Raw genomic sequence first — 24,397 nt, 5'->3', positions numbered from 1 at the left:
TGACCTTGAATGACTTTAAGGGACGCTACAAAGTATGACACAAATGCATTTTCCAGCTATTATACTCTGTACCTCTACCTCCATTCTCAGTGCCTCTTCTTGTCTCCTCAACACTTGGCCGGGCTGAAAAATGGCCGCATAACTGGGGGCCAGAAAAGATGAGGGGTGGAAAAATCAAACAATAGTACAGAAGACAATCGATCAGTCAATCTACAATTAGAACTAGAGCACTAAAGTGCTACCCTTGGCTGTTGACATAAATAATAAAGATCTATAGAAACCAGAGGAGTGTTAACAATAGTATATATGATCTGGCTAAGCAGCAAGTAACGGGAGCAATAAAATAAACCTAGACTATAGGCTGAAACTTTTGAGAATGAGTTTTAGTAGAATCATAACACTAATAGTATCTTATTGCACTAGATTATAATCTTACTTCAAGATATACAGTGAAACAGTATAGCTGTACTCTAGAGGTGGCATAGGTCCGCTATGGAGTCCATTAATTAACCTGACTGTATTCTATAATAATCTCTATAGAGTGACTAGAATAAGAAAACCTTCACTACAACTCTACACACTAACTGACGTGACACAACTCACTAGTCGAGCCACTTTGATTTCTTGCTCTTGGACTTAAACAAAGCCGAGTCAGCACTCATCCTGTGCAACAGAGAAACATTATTATTAATCAACTAACATTGTTAGTACAAATACACAGTGTTAGTATGTATTAGCCTTTGATTGCATGAACACTAATTTACGTTATTACACTCATACAATGTCACCCTCCATGTTAACAACACTCCATACCATGTTGAAATTGATCTCACATCATGCACCCAATGCACACACACAAGATCACAAAATGTGGAGCTTACCAGCTCTACAGCATATATAGATAGAAGCGTTTTTTAACAAGGAATCGAATGGTATATAAGATATACCTTTCAAACGTCGCCATCAAAGTTCATATTATTTTGAGCTACAAAACTAATTTGGACACAACCAAGGATAATAGCTGATGGTCCAAGGCCGAAAAATTACACCAAAGAAATTTTGGATTGAAGCACATTATTTGAAAGTCTGTTTCTAAGCTTTAAGCAAATAATATAAATTTTGACATTGGATCAACGGTATTAAAGTTATGGCTGTTTAAAATAATGTGTTTAACTACCCCTCCCCTCAAGAAGAGTATGTTAGATCTTTAATGGTTACTAAAGCACCCTAACTACAAACAAAAGGATTATATGTACTAGCCTCGTTCACCGGCCTACCCTGGGATCCAGGCTATAATTATATGTACATGACATAATTATGTACAGTACATGACCTTGCAGTATTGACCCTAAACACACACCTGGGTACATACTGTCAAGGAGGTCATGATGAACACACACTAACCTGAGGAGATAGGTTCTCCCTGGAGAGTACGGAGGGCAGGTACTGGTTGGAGGAGGCCGTGAGAACAGCTGCACCAGACACACCTCCCAGTCTCACACACACTAGAGCTGCACAACAGACACACCAGGATGGAGCACGCCCAGTTTCCCAATCACCTTCCCACGTACACACACCTCCGCACAACGGCCCGGGAACTAGGTAGAGTCTGTGTGTGCAGGGGAGGGGGCGGTAAACACAAGCAGTGCAGAAGTGTGGGCAGTGAGCAAGTGTAGTTGTAGGAATAAATTTTATGACAAAATAATCTTCCAGTGGATTCAACACATACACTTCAAAAACCTCACGGCCACTAATCCCAACAAACTGGACTGAATGCATATACAGTAGTTCCTTCACAAGTCCCTAACACACATACACAGCTGTGCTTATGCAACCCTCACCTTTAGCTGCCTTGAGAAAGTATCTACTGCCATCTTTGGTGAAGGACACCTCCAGCAGCTGCATGACACGGTCCAGTAGTCCATGGATCACTTCAAACCCGGGGGTACGACTACAATACACTGCACACAACCGACGATGGTTTCGTGTTCCCACATCTACAGCATAGGACACACAAATTAGTGAGCTTTGGCACTGCGAGCAATTAGCGGTTTTAAGACACTTTAATTGTATACAATAGTGCTTTCTCAGAGCTACAGAATGCGTCTTTGATAGGACGTTCCTAACACAAGTTATGGCCTCTAAAAGATAGCTCTAAAAACAAACCTGATTTTTCAACAGCCATTAACTTTAATACCGTTGATCCAATGTCAAACATGTTATGACTTTCTGAAAGCTTAGAAAGAGACCTTTCAAATGATGAGTTTCGATCCAAAATTTTGTTGGTGCCCTAATTTGTAATTTTTCCGCCTTGGACCATGGTATGGCCAAATTGGCAAATACTTTTATCTCTCAAATATAAACTTTGATGACACCATTTGAAAGGTCTCTTTCTAAGCTTTCAGAAAATCAGAAAATCATTGAAATTGTATCCACGGAATTCAAGTTATGGCAGCTAAAAGATAGCTCTGAAAACGAGCCTGATTCTGAAAAAACACCCACGCCTTCCCCTAGAAAACAGAAGATTAATTAATGTCAGCACTTCCGTCTCTCAAAAACTACTTACCTTGCAAATAGTGTCTTAGCCAGATAAAATCTCATTCTTCTGTGGAGTGAACCCCAGACCAGCCAGAATACAGCCAGCTCTGTGAGTGAGTGAGCACAGTGTGTAAGATGGTACTTGTACTGGGTACAGTTACCTTGCTGGTGCTTTGTCAGCGTCTATCTCCTGTAGTGGAAGGTATACCTCAGCCAGCTCATCAGAAGCGCTACACATACAGAGAGAGGGGCAGATGAAAGGTAAATAAAGTACTGAAAATAACTACTGAAAATATACACACAAACCATAATCATACGAATGCTGACTAGCAGTCAAACACACAGTACACTACACACTAGGACACCTACACACTGGTAACCCTAATTATAGCTGGACACAAATTTGGTAATAAAATTCTAATTTTACTGTACTTAAAACACCTCCCCCCACCCCTAGTATACAGACCTGCCTGCTGCTGTGTTCTTGTCCCCTGAGGCCATGAAGTAGCTCCCCCTCTCTAGCGAGCAGCTGCACTCTCTCAGTGTCACACTCGAGTACACTATCCAGTGCTAATGTGTTGTCCCCGGTGACCTCTTGCTCCACGTGTAGTACATTCACACCAGCTGGTAGACGCAGCTCATGACACGCCATAGAGCGGAGGAGGGTGGACTTGCCAACACCTGCACGTGTGTGAGGGGGTGTGGTTAGGGCAGGGGAGAGACACACATGTATCACTACAAGTATGCTAGCTGCATGGTTAGATATCTGACACTATGTCTGGTTTAATGCTCAACCTGTGTGTGAACGTGGCATAATAATTATACGTAATCATTAATTATTTTTATTGCACTATAATTATATAATAATTATTGGACGCTGGAATTCACCGAGCAATATTAAGCCACGTTAAAATTATTTTTAGGCCTAAATCTTTGCACCAAGCTTAATTAACTATTGACTGTAACTCAGGGTCACAGCTTACACCAGTATCCCCCCTCCCCTACACACACACAGTAGGTACACTGACCAAAAGAAGCAACCTTGAGGGGAGCTCAGAGTGAAGTTGATCTTGACTCCAGTGCTGGAGGGGACATAGGGAAGTAAAACCACCGGTACCTTCAGCTTCCCCAGAGAGCTGGCTTTATGAAGGGAGCAGAAGAGTGTGAGGATCGTGGCTGCTATCAAGGCTGCCTTCATCTTGCATGATATCTAGTACAGTTTTCAGTGAGTCCACATGGCTTTCTGATCTCTGACCCCATATGCAACACCCCCTCATCTTGAGCAGCCCCTCCCCCACTTTGTTTGCAAGAATAATTATTAAATCTTCATATTCTTTAATAACACACTCATGCACCAATACTAAGACTCAGAGTCCAATTGTTTGATGTGGTGTAACACAGTGTCCATGGAGGGTCTGTCCTGAGGTGATGAGTGGGTGGAGCTCCCGCCATACACCTTCCATACTCGATAGCAGACCAAGAAATACAGCAGCTTCAGGAAATCTGGCATTCACCACTTCACAAGCAAGCACTCCAAAACTGTACACATCATCTTTGTCCATGCACGAGACTGTGGGGGGAGGGAAAATTGGTTCAGGAAATTGATACATAAACATAAATAACACAATCTACAATTAAATAGACAGTAGTGTACAACACAGGAATAGGGACAGTACTATCCAATGAGAGGTTAATGGATTGTGAATGACACTGTACAAGCTTGATTGTGTTGTAACTATAAATGGGAAATTGCATGACCAATCTATTGAGCGAATTTCGTAATTCGTAATTGAAAAGTCGCTGTATTTTAAACCCGATAATAATTATTATAGTACCAGGAGTTCATGCACTCCTGATGTAGTACAAACTGGGATATCATCATAATTATACACGTATAATAATTATTATTACAAGCCATGTACAAGACTATGTAGCTGGTACCCTACACAGGTTTAGAATTTAATATCGCATGCATGCATGCTGCAGAAAGGCTGCTATTCCATGAAAATTAAATCCGCGAAAACCTTTCAACGGTCATTCTATGAAAGTTTATACCCTACCCGCTATACGGTATGCAGTACACACTGACAGTGGTGTGCCCGAAATATCTCAATCCTCCATCTCATAAATGATCCTAGTAAACTATAGGCCTTATTCTGTGAGCACATCTCTGAGTACAAGTATGGGCGGGAACAACAAGTGTGTGTGTGTGTGTGTGTGTTCGTTATTTGGGAGGTAGTTACCATCATGCAAATTCTAACCATGTAATACGAAAGCGAAAATAATACGAAAACGAAACGTCCAAAGTTAGGGCCCACATTATAACCAACTACACATTATACACAAGTACCGTACTTGTTCAATTTAAGGTGACCCTCCAAATATGCGACACCCTCGATCTTAGGCAATTTTCTGACCTCGATTCCAGGCCGCTAGAAGTAATTTTAAGCAGCCTGTAATCGAGGATAGTAGAGTAACCTCCAATTAGATGCGACCCTATAAATATGCAACACCAGGAATTTTTCTCAACCTCCAAAAGAAATGACCTCTCGTTTTGTAATTATTTACGAATAAGTACATTACCTTGTTCTTGATGAAGGTTCCTCAGTAGTCCCTGTCCATGGACTCATGTCTTCAGCCTCCACCAATACAGACAAATAGTTTGATCACTTGCTCAGAGCTTCAAAACTGACTGAATCCATGTGGTTTATCACGTGACAAGATATTGTTTATTCTGCAGAGGAAAAAGGGCGTGTCTTGTCATTGTACAACTGTCAAACTGAACTGTTACACTGCACTGCACTGTGAGTGGAAGATACTGCACTGACTGCACTACTAGCACTGTAGCCTCTGGATTATTATCAGTAAGTGCAGACAGTACTGTTTTTACTGTATGTACATGATTTAGTTTGCACACACCAAATATTATTTTATCACATAATTCTAATAACCATAATTATTCTACAGAGAAGATGTCTGACTATCTCACAATAGCAGATCTAAAGAGATTGTATCTCGTCACGTTTGATGCTCGAATTAAGTGGCGAAACATCTTGCTTATTCTTGACGTACCCTCAGCTACAATTGACAGCATCGGGAAAGAATGGAGCAATAATCCTGATGACTGCTATCGTGAGGGTTTGAAAGAATGGCTGAATGAAGGAGGGAAGAGCTGGAAAGAGATGGTGGAGGCATTGACCAGTCCCATCGTGGGTGAAGCTCACATAGCCCAGACCATCGAAAGAGATCATCTACAGTCTACTGGTCCAAGCAATCCTAAAAAACTAAAATTACAGGGTAAGTACTAATTAGGCACGTTAATACATAATATTTTACCCCGCACAATATTCTACAGTTGACCAAGATCGCCAGTTGATCAACGATGAACTAACTGTTTTCCTAGACGAACCACTTGGTAGTGGTGCATTTGGAGCAGTCTTCAAAGGCAGCTTCAAGGGCAATCCTTGTGCTATCAAACTTCTACATCAGATTGCTATGGAGATGCAGGCAAGTATTCCAGTCGGTAAAAACAAAGAAGCTAGCGATGCAATTGATCGTGAGAGTGATTTTCTCAAGTCGTTCCAGCACCCAAATGTTGTTCAGTATTTATCGACTGCCAAGCATCCAAAATCGGGTGGTACAATCCTTGTTGTTGAGCTGATGGATTGCAATTTGAGATCCTATTTCTCTGGCCTTGATGAAGAGTCTCTCACTAGCGAATGTGAAATTAGCCTCTCCAAAGACATGGCTTGTGGTCTGGCCTACATTCACAGCAAGAAGATTATCCACCGTGACCTCTGTGGCGATAACATCTTGCTGAAACTTACACGACCAGTGCCTGTCGCAAAGATTTCCGACTTTGGCATGTCACGGCTATATGATTCCTCCAAGCTTAGCCACACCCTCACAGCCATTGGTCACCGTATGGGGTATCTGCCTCTCGAGGCTATTCGATTGGAAGAGGAGAAATACGATAGTAGCCTGGATGTGTTTTCTTATGGGGTGATTGTGACGCAGATTATTTGCAAGCTGGAGACGATCAAATCAGCCAAGGATCGATCATTCCATGTTGCCCAGATCCCTCACACACACAGGTTAAGGAAGCTTATCGACAGTTGCTTGCAAGAAGACATGAGGAGGAGACCATCTGCCAGGAACATCTGTGAGTCAAATATAAGAATGTGTTTTACGTTTCAGCTAACATTAACTCTAAACCAAATGGAAAAATCATATATGTTTGTTCAAACTGTTGGTTCCATTTTAGATGCTGACCTCTAACTCTAACAGAAAAATCGTTTTATGTTGGTATCTATTTTCTTTTACTTTAGATGCTTACCTGACAACAAGCTCGGACCCAGTGGAGGCAACAAAGAGGGAGTCAAAGGACCCTCAACCAGTCAAGAAGGTGTGTACATGTAATGTGTGAAGGAGATTCCCATAGCAACAATAGTATTGTACCTTAACATGCATACATACATGGATGCTGTCTCATGTGTTAAGCCGTAACTACACATCCGTTTGAGTGTGCCTATAATTATGTACTTCCTTTAGTGAAGATTGTTACTTGTTCTGTTGTAGAATTTCCACTAATGATATTCACGTCTGTGTTTTAATTCAAAGATTTCCACCAACATTCCCCTGTACAGGCACGTAGGGAACAGATCAAGCACAAAGATGCTGAGCTGGTCAGGAGAGACGCCATCATTCAACAGCAGAGACAGGTGAGACAAAATGCACCATTATATTATTGCAGAGCTATAGTAGAAGCTTTGATCTCTTATAATCGTACTATTAGACTGGTGGGTGTGGCCTCTTAAGCTAATTTAAGAAAGTGATTTAGTGTGCATGCAATTATTGCTACAAGTAACACTCGCTTGTTAGTAGACACTATCCTAATTACACTCATTCATTATTCAGGGTCCCCCTCCGAGAGACTTGAGACCTCCACTCACTTTGAAATGGAGAAGAGGAAAAGATATGCCAATCAAGATGGGTATCACGGTACAGAGTGTTGTTATCGGTGACACGGTGTATGTTGGTGGAGGCAGTGCAGACAATGATCGTGACAGGTGTACAGTGATGAAGCTCGAGCAAGATCAATGGACCAAACTACTAGAGTACACTGCCATGTGGTTCGCTATGACATCACTCGCTAATCGACTAGTGCTGGTGGGAGGACATAATCCAAGAAGCAAAAAATGCACCAATCAACTTGCAGTGTTTGAGTCAGGGGAATGGACTCACCCGTACCCACCAATGAACATTGCTCGTTATTCCTCAACAGCTGTCTCCTTCAACAACCACATCATTGTAGCTGGTGGGGAGGATGATAAAGTACGTATCTCCTCTGTGGAGGTGTTGGACGTGGCATCAAGAAGATGGTACATTGCTCAGTCACTACCCAACCCACGATCAGATCTGAAATCGACTCTCATAGGAAACACCCTCTACCTAATGGGAGAGTGCGATCAGACTAGGGCAACCAAGACAGTGTACTACGTCGACCTCGATGAACTCATTGCAAAGGCCCTTTCCAACCTGGACACACCCACTCTCTGGCAGACCTTACAGGAAGTACCACTCATGCTGTCAGCTCCTCTCAGTATTGGGAGGTCACTATTAGCCGTTGGTGGAGCGGACGACAGATTCAACTCAAGTTCATCGATCCACCTCTACCAGCCTGACACCAGGAGGTGGGTGAAAGTGGGAGACCTACCTACTACACGATTCTGGTGCACATGCTCAGTACTTCCTAGTGGAGAGGTCATTGTAGCCGGAGGACAGACAAAACCGTTTGCTTATATTCAAACTGTTGATTTCTTCTCTATAAGTGCTAATTAGTTATTTTGTTAATTGTTTCTCTTTAATTGTGCGATGAGTTTATAACGATATTGATATTCTTTTTATTATGTTGAGACAATTAAGTTGCAACAGAATTTTATCGCATAATTATAGTTATTATGATGACATGAAGTGGTACATACATAATTACATTGCCAGAAAATAGTACAAAAACAGACAAAATAATATTTAACAGTCTCATAACAAGTTCAGGTCCTTGGTTGGGGTCTTGTCCGAGGGTAGGGTGGACACCTTCTCCCAGAATACAAAGTGTGTCTCCTCTTCCGAGACAGACAGTGAGGGGTGGGGCTCGGGAACTGAGGGGTTAAAGAGTCACATGGTCATAGTCACACTGAGGGACCAGTTTACGTGGGGCCCCTCTTTCTTAGCAGCATAGTAGGCCTAAAGGTGTGTGTGTGTGGGGGGGGGGGTCGTACATGATTGTACATTGCACACCTTCCAATAGTACACACTATAGCTGACCTTGAATGACTTTAAGGGACTCTACAAAGTATGACATAAATGCATTTTCCAGCTAATGTACTCTGTACCTCTACCTCCATTCTCAGTGCCTCTTCTTGTCTCCTCAACACTTGGCCGGGCTGAAAAATGGCTGCATAACTGGGGGCCGGAAAAGATGAGGGGTGGAAAAATCAAACAATAGTACAGAAGACAAATCAATCAGTCAATCTACAAATAATAGTTATAGACTGAGTCCAAGGTCTCTATGGGGTTTTGAGACCTGAAGGCCCGAGGCTGTAGCATCTCGAGCGTAGCGAGGGTGCTACTAAGGGCCTGAGGGTCTCAAAACTCCATAGTGACCGTTGACGAGGCCTATAACTGATTTAGAATAGTGCTAAGCAAGCTAGGCTATATTAACACAAAGAAGACTCTGAAACCAAGAGTTTCTACAAGCCTCAAGCAACGTTAAAGCTTTGCTCTGGCTAGTCTACATAAAAAAACTCACATTGATGAAGGCAGTTTCTGTTTCTTGAGAATCACGCATTGCAAATAAAAAGTTGCTATTGTCATAGTAGTTAGCTCTGCACTAGAGCACTAGCTATTGTAGCTGCATAAGAGAGATAAAGCTGCAAAGCAGCACTGCAGAACGCAAAACTTAAAAAAAAATTAATTTTTAATGATGCACTGTATCATCGTTACTATGACTTCAACATAAACTGTGTGATGTTGCCATGTTCCATACAAGTTAATCTTGACATCATCTTGCCTGTAGGCATAATCAGTATAATAGACCTACTTAGAAGACCTCAGGTCAATAAGTGAAATAATGGACCTCTCAGTGACCTATCAGATTGCAGTATTACTACAAGCATTTTCTAATTCTAATTAGAAAATGCTTGTAGTAATACTGCAATCTTTTAATGATGCACTGTATCATCGTTACTATGACTTCAACATAAACTGTGTGATGTTGCCATGTTCCATACAAGTTAATCTTGACATCATCTTGCCTGTAGGCATAATCAGTATAATAGACCTACTTAGAAGACCTCAGGTCCATAAGTGAAATAATGGACCTCTCAGTGACCTATCAGATTGCAGTATTACTACAAGCATTTTCTAATTAGAACTAGAGCACTGAAGTGCTACCCTCGGCTGTTGACATAAATAATAAAGATCTATAGAAACCAGAGGAGTGTTATACAATAGTATATAATTTTTTTTTTTTATGATCTGGCTAAGCAGCAAGTAACGGGAGCAATAAAAAAACTAGACTAGAGGTGAGAAAGGAGTTTTAGCATAGCATCATAGACACGTACTTTATTGCACTAATATTATAATGAAACAGTAGGTGATGGCACAGGTCCAAACACATACTATGAAGGTTATAGATTAGCTGGTTATTTTCAATTAAGTACAATTTGCAATTTGGGCCTGAAATAAATACTATTATTGATCTAAGCACACTATAATTATTGCAGCACTATTAAAGATGCTATTAAATACGATAAAATCGGAGGTTTGCAACACCAGATGACTACACAAGTCAACAAAGCTCTCAGAAAGAGACCTACAATGTGTGTAGTTGTCTGACATGCTATCACTCACTTCTCCAGCATTAATTTTTCGTTGCGTGAAGCTCCGCTAGTAAGCTCTCCTCATTGGGGTCAAAGTCCACCTCACCTGGTTGATACAAATCCTCAGGTCTAGTAGGGAGAAAACACGTGTTACTACGAATTATGGCCAAACAATAATAACTGTACACACACAAGCACGTCTTCAAACACTGCACATGTAACCAAGGCAATGGCTATAATAGTCTCAAGCAACTTCACCATAACACGACCCCTGGCTATAAGGTCAAATACTCGTGTCATTAGAGCCCTTGTCAGAGCTTGCTACATGACGGTAGTCTACTGGCGCACTCTTCAACATACTAGTTTCAAACAGAACAGTGAAAATGTTGGCAGTAAAAAGTCCACCTCACCTGGTTGATACTAATATTATAATGAAACAGTAGGTGGTGGTCCAAACACATACTATGAAGGTTATAGCTTAGCTGGTTATTTTCAAGTACAATTTGCAATTTGGGCCTGAAATAAATACTATTATTGATCTAAGCACACTATAATTATTGCAGCACTATTATAAAGATGCTATTAAATACGATAAAATCGGAGGTTTGCAACACAAGATGACTTGACTTTTGGGGCGTGGCTACGTAGTAAGCTCAATTGCCACGCCCCTGTGACACGGAATGACCAGCACCAACTGTGTATTTGCAGGTAGACATCAATGACCTTTGGATGTAGCAAATAACAAGAAGATGATTTGTGATGTCACAAATCAATGAATATCATTGCATACGTCGCAAAAGTAGCAAAACGGAGCAAAATCACCATTTTTGACAAGAAGGGCCGCTCTAGCAAAGAAGATACTTGTTTAGCTCCTGTAAGTTAGTGCAAATGAATTTTACACTATTGTAGTACATCCTTCTCAAAAATCAGACCTTAACTAGCATAAAATCGAAAGTTGTATTCCTAACATATTTGCCAGCAAAAAACAACAAAATGCAGTATTTCTCAGAACTTACTAGTAGCCCAGACTTCCGTTGAAGCTCAAAAGATGAGCAATATACTCAGGTACATACACAACAAATTTCAGATCTTAACTCAAACAAATAAGCTACTTCTATTCCTAACATATTTTTGGAGGTACACATCTTCAGACAGCCATTTCATAGTGATGATGTCATATGATGTAACAGGTGGTGGTCCAATGGAAGCGCCAATAGTTGAACTTTCAGTACCTGCACTCAAATAGATCATATCACTTTTACTTCAGAAGATATGCCACAAAATAATGTGAAAAATAAAAAAAATCTACTCTCTTAGGTTGTTGCACTGTAGTTGTTATGCGTCTGTGCCCATGCTCAAGCTGCAAGCGAGGTACGTATACGGTAGTGTGTTTGTGTGTCTGTGTGTGTAGACCGCTACAGCTGCTCAAGGATGAATCAAGTGCAAGTAAGAGTTTCTATAGGCTTCTAGTTATGTTTACTTGGATTTAAATTCATGGATTTGCAAAATAATGCTTCTTTCTCTAGTTATGCCTAGTTTTGCTTACTTGGAATGCTATTGCAGCCTTTTCAGAAGAGTCCGTAGCAAAACTTATTTACCGAGTGTTACTACTCTACTTAGTAGTTAGCTCTGCATTAGAACTCTAACTATTGGTAGCTGCAAGAGTGAGAAGAGAGCTGCAAGGCTCAATTTTTGACTTGAACGTTTGGCATCCATCGTTTTTAACAACAATCATGGTTGATCATTACCCACTATTCGGTTGATTGCATCATAGATGAGAGTAGAAGAGGGATTGGAAACTGAAGTGATTCACGTGATGTTTTACAATGAAGTCTACATAGTGGCTCTGGGACCTAGCCTCTACACAGGCTCTCCTTTTTCTGTTCTTTATCACAATCGTTCAATAAGATAAAATACTTTATTGCTTTTTAATAAGTGCTGACATCAGCGTTTTACATTCAAATTGCACAGGAAGCGACTCATCACCGACTGTGCAGATATTTTTCCATATTGCACACCCGGAAGTATTATTGCACACTTGTTATTGCACACTAGGAAGTGATTCTTATTTGGAATAAAACGTTTTCAGCAGTGAGAGAACAAGAAAAACATAGTTTACACACTTATAATTATGCATTGCAATGTTTATCAGTCTCTTTTCTTGTTTTCTGATGCTCTGTATCACTTCTGTGCTCTTTTTGCAGTGAAGCTGAGGGTCAGGAGGTTGTCAGTGTTCATATTTAACGCATCAAACAGGCATCAGTGTTGGAAGTGGGTGCTTTGAGCGGAGTATTGCACATGTAGAAGTGTACTGCACCACCATATAAGCCTGTTCAGGCTTGTATAAAGTCGTTTTGGCTTCAAAAACAGTTGTCACACTTTTCTTCAGTTATAGCGGTGCATGTTTCCTCTTCTGATACACTGGAGCATGATAGAAAGCAAGCACATGCTGTTTATCCTTCAGAACTATCCATTTTCAAAAAGGGTTGCTGGTTGTCAACGTTTTTCTTGTCTTTTTTCTTGTCTGTTCTCTACAAAATCTTTAAGTAGCCTTCTGCAAGCTCTCTTGGTGTTCTAGAGTCTTATTTCTTTGTCTTTCTAGCTGTTTTCTTTCTCTTAAACTCGTCTTCAACTGGGAGAAATCAATTTTGTTGCTACGCATTCTTCTGGTTGATAAAGCAACCGCATGTTGCGCATGCGCAGATTCAACCTGCATTTTGGTTGCCAAGCAATAAATGCATTATCCCATGGATACTGATGATTATCACTCGTCCGTGCCTAGTAACTGTCACTCGTGCCTTGCAGGCACTCGTGCAGTTACTGGCACAGACTCGTGATAATCTTCAGTATCCATAGGATAATATCATAGTATTATCGTTCAATGAGATAAAATACGGTATTAATTGGAGGAATAAAGAAAGAAATAAACGTAAAGTTAGGAAAAAGGAGAGCCTGTATCGGGAAGTCGCGTGACGGTAGAAGGGTGGTAGAAGGGTGAAAATGAGCGTGGGCATGCTGAGCTAGAGATGTTGGACTATGGCGCATTATTAGTGCCAAAATTAGAGTATATACGTATTTGTATCTAGGGGGTACTCTTTTTGTAAACTGGTATAGAAAATAAACATTCAGGGGTACACTTTTTATCACTTGGGGATACTCTTGTCAGTTTAGGTACACAAATAATTCTTTTGAGGGTACCTACTCTTCCATATTATAATGATCTGAAGAGTACCCTCAAATATTATTATTTTCCATACTGAACTAAAAAGAGTACCCTCAAATAAAAAGAGTACCCCCAAATAATTTCTAAGGTTAAAGTTCACGTACTTTAACCTCTACGTGTATTTCTATTTAGAGCGCATCCTTAGACTTGAGTACGTTTTGTCCATGTAATAAAAGTAGCCTCGTTCCCAGGCCTTACTTTTTCTTTCTGTTGTCACTGTTCATCCATAAATCACAAGAAAGTCATAGTGAGGCAGCAAAGAAAGAAATGGGCGTACAGTTAAGAAAAAGTAAGGCCTGGTTTGGGAAATCGCGTGATCCACAAGGATTTTTATGAACGTGGGCGATATGTAGCCCACAATTGTGACGTAAGGTATTCTCCCACGCATTCAGAGTTAATAAAACTGTACTGAGACAACCACCCAAGCTGTGCTGCAAGTCAGATCAGAGAACCAGCGTGGCCAGCTCTGGTGGCAGTAGCTACCTGCTATATGATAATGATGACTAAGCTATTCTTGATCTATACTAGCATGTAGAAAGACACAAGAAAAGGTAATAGTCTGATAGAATCTGAACACACAATCTAGACTAGTAGATCATCTAGGCTAGCTAACCCTAAAGTATATAGCTAGCTAGCTATAGTGCTTGCAAACTTCCAGTTCCAAGTCCATGTCCAGCTCGCTGCAGGCAAAGTTTTATTAGTCATAGATATCTGCGTGGGCAGTCCAACATCTCTAGCTCAGCATGCCCACGCTCATTTTCACCCTTCTACCCTCACGCGACTTCCCGATACAGGCTCTCCTTTTTCCTAACTCTACGTCTATTTCTTTCTTTATTCCTCCAATTAATACCGTATTTTATCTCATTGAACGATTAAGACAGTATTTTATCTTATTGAACGATCGTGATAAAGAACAGAAAAAGGAGAGCCTGTGTAGAGGTAGCCTCGACTCCAGCCCCTTGAATAGTGGGCCTGGTATTTACTGTTGGGGCGTGGGTGGACAATTAATTTATTATTTACCGTATTTTATCTCATTGAACGTTAAAACAGTATTTTATCTTATTGTGATATGATAAAGAACAGAAAAAAGAAAAAGAAGAGGCTACCTCTCTGTATATACTGTAGACAGAGACAGCTAAGTAAAACATCAGCTCTGTAGATTTATTCATTAACTTGAGGCTCGGATTGGATACACACTCAGGCGACAAGTTAATCTCATAAGAAATTAGTTAAACCTGTGGGTAAAAAATAAATGTGGATAAGTACAGTGGCTGTGACGTAACATAATGTGAGGACTAACTTATTGATTTACACAATAGATTTACCATTGAAAGCACTATCCATTAATACACACTCAAGCAACAAGTCCCTCGGATCGGATACACACAAGTCCCTCGGATTGTAAACACATTCAGGCCACACAGTTCTCGGATCAGATACCACGTACTTACTCTGTGACCAATTTTCGGCAAATGTCACAACAATACTTCCTTCCAGAGAGAATGGCACTGAACGTCGAACAGACACACCAACACTTTGAAGATGGCTTCACTCAGAGAAACAAGAGGAGAAATCACCATCACAACACTTCTTTCAGAGAGAGGTGCACTGGTCCTGTCAAGCTTCACATCAATCAAGAAAGGGAGTGTCTGGAAAGCAGATGGACTTGCTCTGGGACTTGCCATAGCCGGTCGGTACGGTACCCACATAAACACCAGCGTACAGACACTTTAATGCCTCCAGCTGCTTGTCTTTCAAGACTAGACCTGGTTTTCCAACACAGGATAACGCGTACGCGAGAGCAGAAGAGAAGGTAGCAGCCATTACACAACTTGGACTAGATTTCTTTTTTCAATGACATCATTATAAATGAAACGGATATCAATGTTTTACAAACTAATGTGGAATAAGAATACTGATAAATATACTGCAATTTACGATTACCCAGATTCTGGGTAATTCTGGCGCATGCGTGTGTATACCAGGCCGTCTTTCTCAGCGGCTTGGAATCGAGGCTAGTGTAGAGGCTATAATAAAAGCACCATAATTATAATTTTTTTATCTAGTCTCATAAAAATTAATAATATCATAAGGGATCTGATGAAGGCCTTCCCACTTCTTCAGAAGCTAAGGTAGGTGTACAAAATCTACTCGCAACTGTATGGTCTCGCCACCAGCATGTCCTCTAAAGATAGCGTGTGCTACATAGCCCAGGGCTTCTGCCTCTGTTTGACTCAACGAGCCATCAACAATATCAGTCAACAGTTCTCTATAAATCAGCTATCAGCAGCTTCCAGCGTAGTTACACCAGACTTCCAAGGGACTGTTCAATAACCATAAAGATTAATATCAGCAGCTTCCAGCGTAGTTTAATACACCAGACTTCCAAGGGACTGTTCAATGATTAATATATTGCTCACAATTCTAAGGGGCGCTCTAAATAGAAATACAAGCCACACCTCTAAGTAGAGGTTAAAGTGCGTGTACTTTAACCTTAGAAATTATTTGGGGGTACTCTTTTTATTTGGGGGTACTCTTTTTATTTGATGGTACTCTTTTTATTTGAGGGTACTCTTTTTATTTGAGGGTATATACTCTTTTTATTTGAGGGTACTCTTTTTAGTTCAGTACTCTTCAGGTCATTATAATATGGAAGAGTAGGTACCCTCAAAAGAATTATTTGTGTACCTAAACTGATAAGAGTATCCCCAAGTGATAAAAAGTGTACCCCTGAATGTTTATTTTCTATACCAGTTTACAAAAAGAGTACCCCCTAGATACAAATACGTATATACTCTAATTTTGGCACTAATATTGCGCCATAGTTGGACTGCCCACGCAGAGATCTATGACTAATAAAACTTTGCCTGCAGCAAGCTGGACATGGACTTGGAACTGGAAGTTTGCAAGCATTAGAGCTAGCTATACCTTAGGCTTAGCTAGATGATCTACTAGTCTAGATTGTGTGTTCAGATTCTATCCTATTCTATCAGACTATCACCTTTTCTTGTGTCTTTCTACATGCTATAGTCTATATATACAGGTTAGATCAAGAATAGCTTAGTCATCATTATCATATAGCAGGTAGCTACTGCCACCAGAGCTGGCCCAGAGGAGGTGCGACAAGGTCACGAGATCCATTTTAATTAGTTTTGTTTCTCTGTTTTTACATATTGGATTTGGCTCTTGTATTACTTCAATACGGTACACAATTAGCAGTTGATATTTGGTACTAAGCAAGTACTTCTACTAACAACACACTTGGAGAGATTAACCCCAAATAACCTCTGAAATAAACAGTGCAATGAACAGAACTAAACGCAGAAGAACTGGGAATGGAAGTAGATCTGACAGAAGTTGCAGTGCACATACTGATAGAGCTAGAGTGGTACTTCGAATAATTTATACAGTATTTAATCCATGAAAATTCAACGTTAAGAATGTCCCCCTTGTCGATAGCACTCAATACAAAATCACACAGTTCCTTGGGTACATACCCAAACACCTTCCAACAGCCAGCAAAATTATCTTACACTCAAATGCCATGAGAATCATACGGATTGTTAGGTTCGGGATTTAATCTCACTGGAACATCTTTTTTTCGTTGATCAACATATCAAATGCTAGCTTCAAAGTTTCTTGATACAAGGGGTCACGAGTGACACCAACACACTTAACATTAACGGTGCTAATTTCTTTTGAGACTGCACACTCGTCATCACTTTTATCTGATTCTGTTGACAAACTGTCAGACATCAACGCTGGATCGTCATCAGAGGCATTTTTCTCATCCATACTCTCTTCTGTCCATCCCCAGATAATGAAGAGTCCATCTGGTGTAGATTCAAGGTGTTTGACGTACACACATTTGCAAAACTCTTCCACCTACATTCGGAATAATTATTTGTACTATAAACTATATGTATGATGTACACAATTTCATATAATTATGCCTCTCTATAATTATAGTTTGTATGATCACTAGCACTATATCAGTTTAATGTAGTGGACGGAATTCTTACCGATACGAAGCAGTAATCTTTGAGTTGAATAGTGAAAGGAGGTACTATTTTGTCTAGCTCGGGATCAGCTCTGATGAAGGCATCCATCATTACAACAGGAGAGTCACTAGCACTGTCTTGGTCTTCTTTATCAAGGAACTGAATTCTAACTTCCTCTGGAGCTGGCCACGCTGGTTCTCTGATCAGACTTGCAGCACAGCTTGGTGGTTGTCTCAGTACAGTCTTATTAAAACTCTGAATGCGTGGGAGAATATCTTACGTCACGATTGTGGGCGACATATCGCCCACGTTCATAAAAATCCTTGTGGATCACGCGATTTCCCAAACCAGGCCTCTTACTTTTCTTAACTGTACGCCCATTTCTTTCTTTGCTGCCTCACTATGTCTTTCTATGATTTATGGATGAACAGTGACAACAGCAAGAAAAAGTAAGGCCTGGGAACGAGGCTACTGGGACCATCCGTGTATCTCCTCATAACTCCCGCAAAAGCCCAGGAAACTTATTGTGTCCAAAGCATACATCTCAGAGCTACTACCCCCATTACTGAAACACATGCCCCCTGATAGTAGGTATCAATCGGAAACAAAGAAAATATAATCTCGATTGTCGTGAAGTAGCTAGAGGTACACAGAGCGCTTTTTCATGCTTGTGTTCCTATTCTTTCAAGTAGTCCACTGTCTTGTCCAGTACCGTTCCCTTGCTGTACACATACTGCAGTCAGGGAAACATGACATGAGGGTGAGACATGTACGTGGAGATAACAAAAAACATGCTTAGTTGCTATTAAAAAATATCATAGATCATTAATTTTATATCCAACTAACTACATGTGTATACACAATGAACTCTGCTGGATTCACTGTGCTCTACACACTGTGCATGCTTAGCAATAATAGGAAATTTAGGCTTAAAAACCAAGTTACTGTATATCTTCTAATTTATTGGATAGCAAAAAATGGAAATTGTCTAGGTATAATTGGAACAGATTTTTATAGAGCATGCGAAGTGTCCGGAATAATTAGAACAAGCAAGCAGCTGCATGCGAGCTAGCTAAGTTTAATAGAACAAGGTACGACTGAATAGTTGCACTAGCTATCTAAAACTAGCTACTCAAAGCTATCTAACTGCAGCACTCTAAGTCTTACTGGCCGTCTATGAATGTAACCCAACTTTTCAAGGTATTGTTCGAATATTTAGTAATATTAAAGCACTGGAGTGTCCGTTGTATTAGAACAACGAAAATTGCCCAAAAGAGTGTCCGGGGTAATTAGAAGTGTCCGATAAATTAGAAGATATACGGTAACACTATAGCATAAGCAATGGTACATTTTTAGACTTAAAAAAACCAAGTTGGTGATATTTCGATGGCTTTTCCAAAAGTACTTTAGTACACACACTCACAGACACACACACTCACCCCGACAATGGAACCAGTAGTTGCGTCTTTCTTCTGACAAGCAGGCACTATCTGAGCCAGCACCTTGATGAGCTCGTTGATCCTGTCCCGACGCCGACGCTCAACTGGGCGTGGGAAGAACAACAACAACTGGTAATTATCGTGTTTAGGGCATGTACAATGAAGCTGAGCCAATTGGCAAAATGAATGAACCTTGACCTCACACACACACACGTACACCTACTGTACAGTATAAAAACCAAGGCATAATTAATAATTAAGATGGACAATAATGCGTTTACAGCATTAGATAGCCTCTACACAACAAGTTATTAGTTTTGAAACTGGCAGATTTGATGTTAAAGCTTCGTAACTGTACTTTGTGGGAAATGCTTCTATTTGATTATGACCACGTACGTACATGTACATCTGTTGCACACTCTAACTTTCAGTATTGAATTTGCAGCACCTTCATGTGTGTAGCCTTCCTCTGAGCTTCCCTGTTGGCGGCCATATCCCCAGACCTGCAAACCACCATAATAACAACACTCCTCACAGTTACCGTATTACTAGAATGTTTTACGAGCATATGCGAATTTTTAAACAATAAAATTGCAAAACCTAATTTTGGGTAAATACACACGATTCTTGCCAGAACGCAATAGTTAGATCGCAAAGGGTTGCCGATTTGGCTGATTCGCAAAGGTTTTTCACCAACAGCAAAGTATTCTGTATGTAGCAAGAATGATGCTTTCCCTAACACACTGTCATACATGTTATGCAGAGGTAGGCAATCACATAAACTGTGTACTCACAACTGCATTCTCAGGTATATTAAGGACTGGGACCTTCAATTATTGCTGAATCAGCTAAAACGCAGCCACGCCCACGATTTTTAATATGTTTTGTGTGTAAAAATTTTGTGCAGCTACTAATCTTTTTTAGTTCTAAAAATGGTGTTCTAAACCTTCCTTTTAGCTCTTAATTCTTAGTGTAGTAGGTAGTTCAAAGGCTTAAGCAGACATATCTGCTGGGAGAGAGCCACTTCTTTGGCCAAAGGTGAGATTTTGCACAAAACTTAGTCTTACAGCTGACAATAAGTGACATTTTTATTTTTATAGGCTAATGACTTACTCTAAATAGAACATGATGCTCTCTCCCAGCGGATATGTCTGCTTAAGCCTTTGAACTACCTACTACACTAAGAATTAAGAGCTAAAAGGAAGGTTTAGAACACCGTTTTTAGAACTAAAAAAGATAAGTAGCTGCACAAAATTTTTACACACAAAACATATTAAAAATCGTGGGCGTGGTTGCGTTTTAGCTGATTCAGCAATAATTGAAGGTCCCAGTCCTTAATATACCTGAGTTTGAACGATGGGGTCGGCCGTGTGATAATCCATAGTTGATATCCTGCTCATCTTGGGTGCTATAGGTCGACCCATTGCATGCAGTATCTCAGCACTACTGGATGGTGGGATCATCACATACAGAGGACCTCAACACACACAACAACATAGTAAAAACTGACTATTTTTCAACACCACTTCCAAGAAACCTTATTTTATAATTATTTTATATCAAACATTAGCAATAATACTCATGGTTCTACATGTAATTAGTACGTACAAGCACTTGGATAACTTATCGAGGCCTATAACTTTTGGATTTGGCAAAAAAGCAATCGTCACACTGATAAATTTGGTATTCTTTATTCACCATTAATTTTTGGCCAGACTCTGAACCAGATGAGGTGCTCCTAGTGATGAGGAACTGAGATGAGGGGGTGGTCTGTCCACCTTGCTGCATCTGGATGAGGGCGTGGCCTATAGCGTTGAGGGTGGAGTCATCCTCAGAGGTCATGTCAGAGGGCAAACCATCATCGCTAGTGAGCGTGTGGATCTCCTGTGTGAGTGGGCGGGAACAACAAGCGTGTGTGTGTGTGTGTGTGTGTGTGTGTGTTCGTTATTTGGGAGGTAGTTACCATCATGCAAATTCTAACTATGTAATACGAAAGCAAAAATAGTACGAAAACGAAACGTCCTAGGAGACCTTTAAAAAAGCGTTTTTAAGTGCTAGTTTTTATATGTTACTTGGTGTGAACTGTGTGTGTGTGTGTTACCTGGGTATCATGCACAAGGCCAAAGTTAGGGCCCAAGTCACTGGCCTGTAGCTGCTCCACACTCTCCCCATCATCACTCTGACTTATCTCTATCTCAAACTGTGAACTGGGTACCACCTCTTCAGTAGCGATAGTAACCGTCTCCACGTCGGTCGGCTCTGTCCCTACGTGTAGTATCTCTGTATTAAAACAGTTTTTAAGTGTTTGCTTTTATGTTACTTGGTGTGAACTCTGTGTGGGTACATACCTGGGTATCAAGCACAAGACCAAAGTTAGGGCCCACATTATAACCAACTACACATTATACACAAGTACCGTACTTGTTCAATTTAAGGCGACCCTCCAAATATGCGACACCCTCGATCTTAGGTAATTTTCTGACCTCTAAAAGTAGCGACTGCTGCGTGTGACAATTATTTTTTTTATGTGGCGTCCTAAATAGAGGTCAAACCACAGCCTCGATTCCAGGCCGCTAGAAACAATATAATTTTGAGCAGCCTATAATCGAGGATAGTAGAGTAACCTCCAATTAGATGCAACCCTCTAAATATGCGACACCAGGAATTTTTCTCAACCTCCAAAAAGAAATGACCTCTCGCTTTGTAATTTAATATTTATGAATAACTGTACCTTGTTAATGTTCTTGATGAAGGTTCCTCAGTAGTCCCTGTCCATGGACTCATGTCTTCAGCCTCCACCAATACAGACAAATAGTTTGACCACTTGCTCAGAGCTTCAAAATTGACAGCACAATTACTTCTTCTCGGAAGTGAAAGACCAGCCACGTGGTTTAGCAATGTTATCGCACGTGACAGCTATTGTTCATTCTGCAGAGAGAGTGGGTACGGTGTCATAAAATTTTGGGCCCCCCATGTTTAGGCCTCCCCCGGGCCTAGAATTTTAAAATTTTGAGCCCCCGGGCCTAGAATGTTAACAGTTTAGGCCCCCCAGGGGGTCCAAACTGTTAACATTCTAGGCCCCCCACTGTGAGATTAGGCCCCCCTCTTCTGCTATCCTTTTCTGCACGATAGAACGAAGTCAAAGAGATATAATAGTATGGTAAGGTTAGCTCTATTAGTTGACAAAGCATCAAAGAGACTGCATGCATGCATGCAAAGACTCTGTATCAAAGTAGCAAAAATGTTTGCATTATTATTCTATCATGGAATTCAAAGTGAAGGAAGATTTACCTTTCAAGTTACTCATGCTTTACCTATAAGAGTTAAATGCTTTGATGCAGCTCTGCAATGTTGGATCTGCTTGTAAGACAATCGATGTTGTTGTATAGCTATCGCCATATTTGCAACTTCGTGCTTACTTTCTCAGCCAAATTTCAGGACAAAAAAGTATAAAACCCACAATTTCAGTGCAAAGACAACAATTCATATCTTCCTCCATGTTTTCCTATACATAGAAGATGTAAATTGTTGTGGGGATGCTCCAATAGCATCACTGGCTCAGCTCTCAAGTAATGTGGAATCACAGATAGAAGTCAAGAGAGGAACTGTTGTATCATGGTGGAATCACAATAGCAGTTTCCTTTCGGAACAATGGTAATCTTGGACAGTCCTGACCAATTCGGGACAGTTGGCACCTATGTGCTTCGTGCTGCATGAGGCCTGATTCATAGAATGACATGGTGCAGTGTGATGGCTGTGAGACCAGTGGTATACTACTGTACATGCATGAAATGTGTGTGTGTGAGGAGAGCTGCATTCAGTAACTGGCACTGCATAGACTGTGAAGACCATAGAGAAGACTGTATTGGTGTATTTTGAGAATGCACTGTCACATAATGTTACCGCTGTTGTGCTGTTAATGGGGGGCCTAAAATTTTAAGAGGGGGCCTAAAATGTTAAAATTCTAGGCCCGGGGGGGCCCAATCTCATGGGGGGCCTAAAATTTTATGACAACGGGTCTGATCTTGTTAATGTTGTAGCTGAGCTAGCTGTGTCCTGTATTTCTGTATCGTGCCTGGTATCAAGCTGTGAAGATACTGTAGCTCTGGATTATTATCAGTAAGTGCAGACAGCACTGTTTTATTTTCTGCATATACATGGTTTTGATGATATAATTTGCACACACCAAATATTGATACATAATTACATGACCTTCAATATCATTGCTTATCTTATTCCACACTCAACAGAGAAGATGTCTGACTATCTCACAATAGCAGATCTAAAGAAATTGTACCTCGTCACGTTTGATGCTCGAATTAAGTGGCGAAACATCTTGCTTATTCTTGACGTACCCTCGGATACCATCGACAGTATTGGTACGAAATGGCGAGACAATCCTGATGAATGCTATCGTGAGGGTTTGAAAGAATGGCTGAAAGGTGGTGAGAGAAGCTGGGAAGATGTTGTCAAAGCTTTGTCAAGTCCTATTGTGGGCCACAGTGACATAGCCAGGACCATCGAGAAAAATCATCTACAGTCTACTGATGCAAGCAATCCTACTGATGTGAAGTCAGAGGGTAAGCACTAGCTCAGCACAGGAATCATACAGTCATAATGCTTAGTTCGTTAGCTGCTATAATATTCACCCCCCCCCCCCACACACACACACACACACACACACACACACACACACACACACACACACACAATGTTTTACAGTTGACCAAAACCGCCAGAAGATCAACGATGATTTGACTGTTTTCTTAGACGAACCTCTCGGTAAAGGTGCATTTGGAGCAGTCTTCAAAGGCAGCTACAGGAGCGAGATTTGTGCGGTCAAACTTCTGATTTACGAGGCTGTAGAAATGCAGACAGGTTTCCCAGCCGGTAAAAGTGAAGAAGCCAGCAAAGCATTTGATCGTGAGTGTGAGTATCTCCAGTCACTCCAGCACCCAAACGTTGTTCTGTATTTGTCGACTGCCAAGCACCCCAAATCAGGTGGTACAATCCTCGTTGTTGAGCTGATGGATTGCAATCTGAGATCCTATTTCTCCGGCCTTGATGAAGAGTCTATCACTAGCGAATGTGAAATTAGCCTGTCCAAAGACATGGCTTGTGGTCTGGCCTACATTCACAGCAAGCAGATTATCCACCGTGACCTCTGTGGTGATAACGTCTTGCTGAAGCTTACACGACCAGTGCCTGTCGCAAAGATATCCGACTTTGGCATGTCACGGCTATACGATCCCTCCAAGCTTAGCCACACCCTCACAGCCATTGGTCACCGTATGGGGTATCTACCTCTCGAGGCTA

At 40.9% G+C, this 24,397-nt stretch overlaps 4 protein-coding genes and 1 long non-coding RNA gene across 10 annotated transcripts in view; 1 reads left to right on the top strand and 4 right to left on the bottom strand.

The window, feature by feature from the left end:
* The window catches only part of LOC135352059 (uncharacterized), a gene marked incomplete in the record, with an annotated part of 851,949 nt that overhangs the window by 348,530 nt on the left and 479,022 nt on the right, over nucleotides 1-24,397 (bottom strand).
* LOC135352145 (uncharacterized) overlaps nucleotides 1-24,397 on the bottom strand; it is a 56,482-nt gene that overhangs the window by 647 nt on the left and 31,438 nt on the right. The window contains exon 3 of the mRNA XM_064551341.1: nucleotides 73-142. Coding sequence (XP_064407411.1) covers nucleotides 73-142 — 70 coding nt within the window. The remainder of the gene's footprint in view (nucleotides 1-72; nucleotides 143-24,397) is intronic.
* LOC135352069 (traf2 and NCK-interacting protein kinase-like) overlaps nucleotides 1-24,397 on the top strand; it is a 52,162-nt gene that overhangs the window by 25,573 nt on the left and 2,192 nt on the right. Inside the window, exons 1-6 of one of the 3 annotated variants that reach the window (XM_064551189.1) lie at nucleotides 5,277-5,402; nucleotides 5,506-5,835; nucleotides 5,894-6,700; nucleotides 6,867-6,943; nucleotides 7,185-7,259; nucleotides 7,456-8,458. In XM_064551189.1, the coding sequence (XP_064407259.1) occupies nucleotides 5,511-5,835; nucleotides 5,894-6,700; nucleotides 6,867-6,943; nucleotides 7,185-7,259; nucleotides 7,456-8,379 (2,208 nt within the window). In that variant the 5' untranslated portion in view covers nucleotides 5,277-5,402; nucleotides 5,506-5,510 and the 3' untranslated portion in view covers nucleotides 8,380-8,458. Of the gene's footprint in view, nucleotides 1-5,276; nucleotides 5,403-5,505; nucleotides 5,836-5,893; nucleotides 6,701-6,866; nucleotides 6,944-7,184; nucleotides 7,260-7,455; nucleotides 8,459-24,397 lie in introns of those variants that run through there. The other 2 variants (XM_064551186.1, XM_064551187.1) reach the window with 2 other exon arrangements.
* On the bottom strand, nucleotides 649-5,239 carry LOC135352168 (uncharacterized). Of its 4 annotated transcripts, none has more exons than XR_010399633.1 (8): nucleotides 4,894-5,239; nucleotides 3,567-4,108; nucleotides 3,005-3,219; nucleotides 2,700-2,768; nucleotides 2,567-2,645; nucleotides 1,842-2,510; nucleotides 1,405-1,609; nucleotides 649-663 (listed from the first exon to the last, which is right to left on the bottom strand). It is a non-coding gene; the product is annotated as an uncharacterized LOC135352168 (long non-coding RNA). The 4 variants fall into 4 exon arrangements; XR_010399635.1 differs by lacking the exon at nucleotides 649-663 and having other exon boundaries at nucleotides 714-1,609; nucleotides 1,842-1,997; nucleotides 2,167-2,510; nucleotides 4,894-5,237; XR_010399632.1 differs by lacking the exon at nucleotides 649-663 and having other exon boundaries at nucleotides 714-1,609; nucleotides 4,894-5,237.
* Nucleotides 18,241-22,013, bottom strand: LOC135352144 (uncharacterized). Its single transcript, XM_064551340.1, has 7 exons — nucleotides 21,813-22,013; nucleotides 21,183-21,361; nucleotides 20,780-20,965; nucleotides 20,425-20,558; nucleotides 19,530-19,584; nucleotides 19,082-19,185; nucleotides 18,241-18,375 (listed from the first exon to the last, which is right to left on the bottom strand). Exons 4-7 carry the CDS (start codon nucleotides 20,542-20,544, stop codon nucleotides 18,319-18,321), a joined length of 336 nt encoding a protein of 111 aa, XP_064407410.1. The 5' UTR covers nucleotides 20,545-20,558; nucleotides 20,780-20,965; nucleotides 21,183-21,361; nucleotides 21,813-22,013; the 3' UTR covers nucleotides 18,241-18,318.

The sequence above is a fragment of the Halichondria panicea genome, chromosome 1 (assembly GCF_963675165.1).
Source record: "Halichondria panicea chromosome 1, odHalPani1.1, whole genome shotgun sequence".
Taxonomy (NCBI): Eukaryota; Metazoa; Porifera; class Demospongiae; order Suberitida; family Halichondriidae; genus Halichondria; species Halichondria panicea.
The sequence above is the reverse complement of the archived record's forward strand: the minus strand, read 5'-3'. Positions and strand labels throughout refer to the sequence as shown.